The following is a 10949-nucleotide window of genomic DNA, read 5'->3' on the forward strand; positions in this document are numbered from 1 at the left end:
TCTCTTTTATTAGTTATCGTATAATGTTAATGTTAAACCATTTTTCCAAACTTCTTTACGTCAGTCACTCTTACTGATTCTCTTGACTCTTCACTATTGTTATTATTATTACCTATATTGGCTATACTACTCTGTTTAAATTGGATAGTTGCCCGTAAAATAAATTAAAATAAAAAATATATTTCCGCAAAGTTTACATCGTTTATTATGCAATACTTAATAATTTATATATACATGCATCAATAAAAGTAATTTTAATTAAATGACATGCATGTAGGATGGGAAATTGGACAAGGATTTTTAGACCATCAATTATCTTAGCATTCGCTATATATTTTGATGTAACATCTAATGTGTCATATCAGATTGTACGATAACTGTCGATAAGTCACACAATGCAACATATCATTGACAACTGCACTTGATCCTTCGTACTGCACTACTATATACTGTACGGTCGATACTTACCATTCCAAATTTCGACAGTTAAGTATTCTACTGGTTCTGCACCACGCCACATATTACATAATACATATTTATTTAAACGGTACCTATCCATTTCCACTAAAAAATGTACTTATAACTTTCTGTTTAATGGGATGATTGGGATGTCCAGAGTGCGTCTCATTTTTAAATTTTACCTTTGACATAGACCGAGTGCATCCATAGTCTTAGTACTTCGATCCGCAACCAATACTTCCAAGACCCATAGCCGATGATCGACAATTATAATACAAATATACAATTATACCTATACATGTAACTTTTAACGAGTGAAGAAATCAGATTTTCCTTAAACTTCGATAACAACAGAGCACGACTACGGCTCTAATACAACTCAGTACTCATTTAGGTCAATAAGTGTGAGTAATGAACTAAACTAATACGAGAAGGGGTACCATACATCATAATACTTAAATATAGTTATACGTGATTTTAATTTTAAACATATTAAAATATTTAAAATTACATACCTAATTGTTATACTAAATAAAAATGGGTTAAGTCAAAGTAACAATAAAATTAATAATAATCGTCACAATTAATAGGTACCTAATAATAACTATCTCATGAAATACCTTTCAGAATAGCGTATTACATGAACCTAGTCAACTAGGTACGTCAAAAATATGTTTTTTTCTCGAAACGTATCTATTGAAGTGATATCTTATTCCGGTTGCATATGGAAACACAAATTGAGACATTTCGACCAAAACGTTTAAAACTAATCAACTTTCCAATAAAACTTTATAGTAAATAATATTTTTTATAGTGTTATTAATAGAATGTACGTGTAATAAGTACCGCATAATTTTAGACGTGTCTACCAACCTACCCTTAATTTCAGCATTTAATCAACAAATTTCCACCAGAAACTTTTGATCTGTTTTAAGTTGATATCTATGTTACTCAAATTTTTACTCCTCTTTTACATATTTTATATAATTTATCTTCTTTATATAGTTCAATGAAACTGAGATTCGTCACCGCCGTTAGTATCTTAATTTCACAGTTAGTCTAAGTTTTCATATTTTGTTATTTATCGTGTCCCTCGCAGATTCTTTAGGTTCTTAAAGTCTTAGGTTAATCATTACATTTTAAAAATCATTTACACTACATACTGTTATTGGAGGTAGTTTGTGAATTTTTATAGAAGTTCTCTGGACGTCTTTCGTCACTTTGATTGTTTTTTAGGAGGGCTCTACATTTCTTTGAATCTCCTCGAGATCATTTCAAAATCTAAAATTATAATTTCTCACTATTCCATTTCAATTAAACTACCAATTTGTTACAAAGTCACATTGTCATTTTGTATTTCTACCCGAATCTACCATCAACCATTATACATTTGTGACGAATTAACACCGAAATTTATATTTTTATGCACTATACATTAATACATTCATTCAATTTGAGTACAACTTGAAACATGTTTTTTTATAAAAACTTACTATCCGTTCAATAAACCATATATACAATATTTACAATATTTGTATTGTAACTAAACACTAAAAAAACAAAATAACTGAAATGGCACTAATTCACAAATTACGAGAGCCAAATATGTTTAGGTGAACGTGTTGCTTGTTCGATGTGCAAAATCCAACAAAAACTATACAGTAATTTTAAGTTTAAATTTGTACAAAATTAGATATTTTAAATTTTAAACGAAGAAAAACGATCTTAGTTACCAATTTATTTGTGATTTAAAAATATTATTTATGAGAACTAGCTACTAGAAACTCTTAACGTACATTATACACACAATTATTTTTTTAATTCAACGCTGTAACACTATTAATTAAATAAAATACTAAATCATAGCAATACAAAATATACTTAATAACTAGTAATATACTTACTAATATAGGCCCGAGACCTGAGTATGGAACAATGATTTATCATTGAGTTCAAATTTAACACATCCGCGATCCAATTGATCCATTACAATAACTTACTCCTCTAACTATTACACTTGAAACATCTGTATAACAAGTGATTACATTATTCTCCCTTTCATAATATTAGATAGTAGATACAGACGATACAGTGAATTGGATTACTTATTATCATATTTTAAGGAAATACATTATCATAGAACCCTCTTAAACTTGTTTTTATGTTATGATGTTATTATGTTAATAATATTTCAAAATGTACTAACAATTTACAATTTCACAATGTTACCTGACTTTCTTATGATCATAATTATATATAAATATATAGGTACTATGATAAATATTTTTTTTCAATATGTTTAATTTTATTAAACTTATTTGATATTTTGTTTTATAAAAAAAATGAGTTAGACATCTTAATAAAATAAATATTTCATAAGCTAAAAATACTCAATTCATTTTTTAATTCAATTAGTTTTACACAAATACAGAATTTAATTGACAAATTAAAATTTGATTTTTTTATTATTATCGAATAACCTAAATTGGATTTGAAATGTGGACCACTAAAACTAAGTACATTTAGGTATATCTATTTAATTTATCAAAAATAATGTGACATTGCTTTCAACCACTACAAATTTTAAAATCATAATTTTATCAACAATTTACGGTTATTATCACAGATTATTCTATATATTTATTATATTGATTCATATAAACATTATATTACCTAATAAATAATTTAAAAATTGTGTAATAGAGTAAATAAGAAGTTGAAAACCTACTCTTGAACCCAAAGATTATAGTAGAACTGATAAAATAATCAAAATATTAGATATCAGTAATCACTGAATATGACACCTAATTTTTAGAATATTCTATTTTCAACCATTCCAATATACTACATTAACATTATACATTTTAGTGCCGAACAATCATACCAAATTAGACATATATATATCATCACAAAAAATACAATAATTTATGTATTTTATAAATAATAGAAATTAAACAATATACAAAAAGATTTTGGATACTTACTATAATCTGCTGGGATATCTAAACATCATACTATTTTATTCATTCTATATAAATACTATAACACAAATGCTCATCTTTAATTATATTATGATTTATTTTGTTATATATATATATAAATATATATATATATAAAGAATAATATAATATTTGTAAATAAATAAATTTAAAAAAGCAAACAAAATGTATTTAATATGAAATGGTTTCTTTGCACATATATAATATATATATATATATTAATTAAAAAGTAAATAATGAATAAACAAAACATTAGAGGTAGGTGAGTACTAGTTTTCTCCTTCATATATCAAATTTAACTGTTTTTTCCACAGTAGTTTTATTTTTTCAAAATATATACACTAATTACAAATATTGTGGTTTTCATTTATAATTAAACTTTAAATAATCAATAAAATTCAAAAAAATACATTTGAGTCAATAGTTTAACTTATATAATGTCATTGTTGTGAAACAATTAGATTTGATTTCATAAAAGAGAAAATATCCACTTCACGTGTACCTCAAAAAATAATTAAATCTTCTCAACCAATAATGGTTATAATATAAAACAATATGAAAGATGCAATGCTAAAATGAGCGACAAATGTCATGACAATCGACATGAGGCCATTTTTTTAACATTACACATAATTGGCTTGTGCCAAGGTCGTTTAGATGGATCATTGACATCATCGATGGGAACTGATGCACTCCCATTCGGTCGATCTGGATTATATATAAAATAATTAATAAAACTCGGTAAATTTATTTAATTTGATTAGTTATATTTAAGATTATTACCTTTAATTAATTGTTCAGTTATATACTCTTCTTCATTTTCAGAAGGCGTTTCGCACGAATGATAGTTGAATAGGTACGGCAATACAGTCATATTATGCATGAAATCACCACGCAAAGGAGGAAAAGGTACTTTTTCAGATGTTCTTGGATGCCTACAAACAAACCACCTAGACAATAAAAAAAAAACCCAAAAAAGAATAAGTATAGAAATATATATTTATTTTAAACAAATTTACATTGAAGGAAAAAAATATGCAATATTTTAATTTTATTTAATTCTAAGTTAATATTAGATATAACTTGGAAATTATTTACAATTCTAATATGATAAATAATTATAAATAATATCCAAGACAAAAATAGTTATTTAAAATATATGCATAAAAGCTAAACAAATTTTAAGCTTTCAATATTTACATGATAAATATTATAAATGTAAACATATCAAAATAAACCACCCATTACCCAGAAATAATATCAAGACCTTTAAGTATATAATTTATTTGTTAAATATTCACATAAAAAAATATAAATTCATTTTTACAAGTTTTATAAATAAAAATATTAACTTTTTTTAAGTAATTTATAATACCTTATTATAAATTATAATACTTTCTATTGATTAATAAATATTGTAATTTTTTAAGCATAAATATTTTTTATTTTATGGACAAACAAAAACTTTGAATAATGTATAATAGGATAGTTAAACTTAGTAAATAAACATATATTTACTAATTTTTGACAAATTTGGTTATTTAGTTGGGTTGCCAACTATTCCAATTTTAAAGAAACATTCACGATTTATACGTTTTTCCCCCATGTCTCAATAAATGTTACGGGATACACTTCTCCCAAGATATTGGGAAAATATTATTTTATCTTTTTATACATTTGTACAAACAATAAAAGATGATTTTTTTAGATGAGATATTTGAAAAGTTTGTTATTGTCAACCTGCTATAATTATGAGTTTTAAAAAAAAATTTAACAATATACAAAAATAGCTAGAAATTGTAACATACATAAATTAAAAATATTGGAATATTATTAGAATTTAATCTGAATAAATCACCATCTTATTCCCATGTAGAAAGGGTTTTTCTGTAATGAAAATTAAATAGACAGATTTTATGCCAATTTGATAAAAAGTGAATTAATGATATTAAAAATACTACATTCTGAAAAATTCTTATTCTGACTAATTTAATAAAAAAATGATCCTAATTTTGTACACACCATGAAAAGTTTAAGAAAATATAATTAGAAAAATAAATAGTTTTACATTTATAATTAATATTACCTCTTGCTTATTTGTAATTATTTTTTTTAATTTTAAACCATTTCATTATTTATTTATATCATTATTATATCATTACCTGTTTTTTTTATATTACTTTCATTATAAATAGTGAATAAAAATATCTGTGTAATATTATTATATTAATATAATATCAGTATTCCCAAAATAATTATACTAAAATTAGAATACAATTTGTTCATATTGGCAAAAATTTCTGTTTTTTTTTTAATTTAATAGTTGGCAACCCTGGTAGTTAGTAATTAAAGAAGCATATTGTTTATTTTAGAATGATCAATTCTTTAATTAAAACAGATTATTAACTTACGGATGTGTTTGAATTGTTCTTAAAGTAAATCGTTTCTTTGGATCTTTTTTAAGCATTCCAACTAGCAAAGATCTCAAAGGTTCTGTCACAAAGCTTGGAATTTGTATATTACACTTCCCAATTGCTTCAAATAATCTATATACATTATCACCTTCAAATGGATACTCTCCTGTAACTAAATTATACCTTGAAAAAAAAACAATAATTATTTTTTTATTATCTTTATATAATATTTGTATAATTCAATAACACCCATACAATGTAACACCACTGCTCCAAATATCTATTTTAAAGCCAGAGTACTCATCAGCTCCATTTGCTATTTCAGGTGGTTGAAATGCTGGTGAGCCTTGACTAGATGCACAAATACCTTCTGGATCAAAGGGTGATAGTGCCTAAAAATTATTATCAACAATATTTTAATATAGATAAACATTTTTACAATTATATTTTCAACATACCTCAGCAGTTCCAAAGTCTGATATCTTAAGTGTTTCATCAAGTGTAAGCAATAAATTTCCTGGTTTGATATCTTTATGAATTATTCCACGGCTGTGCAAATACTCTAGTCCATTTATTAACTGACTAAAGTAGCTAATACCACATAATATTAAACAACATAAATTTATCTTCTTAATACTACTTTTAACTAACTGATTATTCAAATACATACTTATGAGCTTGCCAGCATGGAAATTTACTTCCTGGAGAGTGTTCTAGCATATCTTGAAGACCACCAACACAATATTCCAAAAGAAGATACATTTTTTCTTTTTCTTCATTGACTATCACATCTACTAACTCTATGACATTTAAATGTCTCAAAGTTTTTAGAAGTTGAATTTCACTAAAAAAATAACAATTTTGTAAATAACAAATTGTATTATTATATGACTTAAAGTTGGATAAAGTTAAATATTTCATCACATTTTACATAAGTATTCAAAATCTATTAAATAAATATTATCTTATAAAATTTGATAATATTCAATATTAATAACATACTGTTATTGTCAGCAATTCAAAAACAAAATTATATTAAAAAATTAACTATGTTTCTAAATAATTAACAATATTCAAGCTTAAGGAACAGCACGTAGTCAGGATTTTTTATATTAATGATATGAAATATAAAATAGAACTATATGACATATTTTGTAGAAATCTGAACTATACAGAACATATTGTTGTATAAAAATAGTAGAAGGGGGATGTTTTCCATAACACATTCCTAGCTACACCACTATAAAAGAATAACTATTTAGTATTTAGTCTTTATTATACAGAACTACCGAAGTATTACCTACCAAGAATTTATAATTACTACAATAATTAAAAGGAATTAATATATCAATATCACTGATTACATTATTATAGGTAATATTTGTTAATATTTTAATAACTAATACTAACTTAAATAAATAAGATACAACAAAATTTCAAAATGATAGATTATCATATAATCACATGAAAAAAAATTTACTAAGGTAAAATGTAATACTATGAATTTTCTAACCATCAACTAACTGTATAATAAATTGATTTATAAATCGAATTAATTCATTTATTACTTAACTATATATTAAGGACTTTATAAAACACATGTGCCATCTTTATTTTATAAATATACAACATAGAAAATTTCTGTAGAAACAAAACCTATATTATGTAGTTAGTCTTAATATTAAGAGGACGCCGTACCCGCATATGTTGTCTCTGTCTTACTAAAGTACATCATAACAAATTTTCGTTCAGCAGAATACATTTTGTGATGTCAGCTTTAATATTAGAATAAATTTACTTATTATCAAATTTAAAGGCAAGCATATTATCTAGGCAATGACATATGCTTTTAATAATATTATTATTTTAAAGTGAGTTACAGCTGTGCAAAATATTACAACTTTAAAATGATAATATCAATAAAATCATATGTCATTGTTCAGATAATATTCTTAACTTTAAATCTGATAATAGGTAAATTTACTCTAATATTAAAGCTAACATTACAAAATGTATTCTACTGAACGAAAATTTGTTATGATGTACGTTAGTAAGACAGAGACAACACATGCGAGTATGACGTCCTCTTAAATAAAGTTGACCCAATATAAATCATAAGAATATTATCTGTGTGTACATAATAAAAAAAAATTGTTAAGCAAGTAACAATAATTTTTTAATTAAAATATTTTACAAACTCGGCACTCACTTAGAATAAGAAAAAAGCAGACATACAAACACTACTAACATTCTTAACTTTAAGTTTGATGATAGGGCACTTTCTACTTTATCTATGCACTACCCACTTTTATATTAATGATACATTGATACCTACACAGAATTAGTACTGCTGATAGCAAATTTTCTTTTAATCATTTGTAGGGCAATGCGTGCGGGGGTGATATTCTATTTAAGAAATTAAGTATGTAGATTATCTTAGCCTTAATAAGCTTGAATAAGAGAAAAAGTGTAGGTATTTTAGAGATTAATACTAATTATTATTATGCATAATAAAATTATATTATTACTTGAGCACATTTTTTTCTCCATTAGGTATTCGTTTGAGTTTTTTCTTCTTTAATATTTTAGCTGCACAGCGAACAAGCGTTTCTGAGTCAAGTACTTCTTTAACTTTACCATAACTACCTTCTCCTAATAAATCGCCCATTACATATTTACCGACTGTTTTACATGGTTTCTTTTGGGCCCGATACACAACTTCATCGGGATCAAACGAATTGAAAATGCCGGTGGACAAACAGTCGTTTGCTGACCAATCGGCTGGTACATTTAACAGGTCTTTGAACACATCTTCGTCATCATCTACAGCACTTGGCATAACATCCTCATCAAATTCTCTCTGCTCCATCATCATTACATTGTTTTCATTAAATATGCTACATATACCTATTTTTAAATCTAAAATTTGTAATCTTGTTGTAATACTTTTCGTATTCGACCAAAAAAACTTAAGGATGATCTGATTTTATGATAATTTATATAGTATTAAAATTAAGACGGTACGATCACAAATCAACAAACTATTTAAAAACGATTACAATGTTTACAAATAAAAATACCTGCATCACAAAATAATAAATATGAATTATGAACACTTGAGAGTCAGTCTAATAATGGTGAAATTTGTTTTATCACACTGCTTACTACTCTTTAATAGTATTATACTATCGTCGATGCTGATAATGTCCCATTGTATTTTTGTATGGTAAACAGTAATCATATGGTACTCACGGAGGTTGAAAAACTCAAAGACGTTCCAAAGAGAACTACGATAATAGCACAGAACAATGTTTGTGCGTCGTCGTCGTGATATTATTACGACGCACAAGACAAATGACACGATGCCAGAATATGCCTTCAAACTGTTCAATCTTAGTCCTTAATTCCTTAGATCGTATAAAATACAATTATATAATTATATAATTACCCTTGGGTCATCAATTGATATTTTTAAGGACCACATTAGGAATCTGAAATTTTTCGCGAGCCATCAAAATTCTAAGTACATATTATGATGTTTTACATATAATAGGTATTATTTTATAATGAACATAATTATTAATATTACAAATATTTGAAAAACTAAAATAAAATTTTATTATAAAAATAATAAAAACAGAAATAAATTGTTTAGTAAGAAAGACGAAAAATTTCGTTCTCGACGAATTATTTGAAATTGGGGGTATGATTAGTACAAGCTATCATCATAATCATGTTTGTTGGTTATAATATTGTCATAATCAGAACCGTGCCGTTAAGTTTTGGCGCCGGGGCAAAATTAAAAATGTTTGCCCTCTATTTTATTTATCATTATGCATTTCAATTTTTTTGGTGCCCCCTAGGCCCCGCCCCACGGCACAGCTCTGGTCATAATATATGTTATTTATTCTTTATCTGCGACCATGTAAAATTTATTTGTATAGTGTATAGTGTAGGTATTACTAATAATAAAATAATATATTACATTTATAATAAATAAAGTCAAACAGGTTTGAGTCTGCTTCTCAGATTCTTGGCTTTAAGCAACTTTCGCAGCGCGAATTCTGCTAAAACTACGCGCAAGATGAGAATTGCATTTTCGAGGCATATCTAAATAATAAAAAACTAAGCAAAATATCTACCAAAAACGCGGAAATGCTACTGTTTTTTTTTACCGAAGAACATTAACGAAATCAAAAAAATCTTGTAAACACAATATTACTATTCCATATTCCATGCATACTTATAATATTTATTATTTTTCCGTTTTTCGCGCTGCTGTGGCAACTTTTTTTTTTGTTTATTACTGAATAGTGAATACTGATACTCCCACGCTGCGCTACCGGCCAACACTTATCGTTATATATTACGGACACATGGCAAGTCCACGCTCGCAACGTGTATATCGTAATATCGTATATGTTTAGGCCTTTTAAAGTTAGACAGCAAATGTTTAACTTTGGGCGGGCATGCTGAACGGCTTTATCATTATAGATTTATTTATAATCAACTTTTATCTTATTAGCGGTTAATAAAACCAATAATAAATCGACTTTTAAGTTTTAGACGTTTTAGTACATGCCTATATCTTAGTGTTACATACAGTCGAACAAATTCAAAGAATATTTTTGTTATAAAGGTTTAACATAGAATATGAGTACAATTATCACTGTTAGATGACAACGCCCGGCTTTGAACTTTCGTCCCCTTTTACCACGGCTTCAAGTCTTTTTCGGGACAAATGTAACCTTATCTACTTCACCAAATTTTATCAAAATCGGTTCAACGGTTTAGGCGTGAAAGTGTAACATGAGTTACTTTCGCATGTATAATATTAGTAGGGATAATATTCGTACGACCATACAAAGTTGGGAACCTGTGCAGGGTTGGACCGGGTCATGACCCGGTAGGCCGCTATAATTTTGATTAAATAAGACCGCTTAGATTTTTATGTTTTTATTTTAATGCGTCTATATTTTATACTTATAATAAAATAAAAAATATCGCACTATAACGTGAGGTCACTATGCAGCGGCACGGAATTAGATAACTCGTATAGTTTGAAGATTGAACATAA

General features: G+C 26.4%; 1 protein-coding gene across 1 annotated transcript; it reads right to left on the reverse strand.

Annotated features, from left to right (window-relative positions):
* Positions 1 to 4026: 4026 nt before the first annotated feature.
* LOC113547903 (serine/threonine-protein kinase STK11-like) lies at positions 4027 to 9022 on the reverse strand. Its single transcript, XM_026948480.1, has 7 exons — positions 8401 to 9022; positions 6543 to 6716; positions 6331 to 6463; positions 6128 to 6264; positions 5870 to 6055; positions 4242 to 4408; positions 4027 to 4166 (listed from the first exon to the last, which is right to left on the reverse strand). The coding sequence occupies exons 1-7, from the start codon at positions 8745 to 8747 to the stop codon at positions 4048 to 4050; spliced, it is 1263 nt and encodes a 420-aa protein (XP_026804281.1). The 5' UTR covers positions 8748 to 9022; the 3' UTR covers positions 4027 to 4047.
* Positions 9023 to 10949: the final 1927 nt, after the last annotated feature.

This window comes from Rhopalosiphum maidis, chromosome 1 (assembly GCF_003676215.2).
Source record: "Rhopalosiphum maidis isolate BTI-1 chromosome 1, ASM367621v3, whole genome shotgun sequence".
Taxonomy (NCBI): domain Eukaryota; kingdom Metazoa; phylum Arthropoda; class Insecta; order Hemiptera; family Aphididae; genus Rhopalosiphum; species Rhopalosiphum maidis.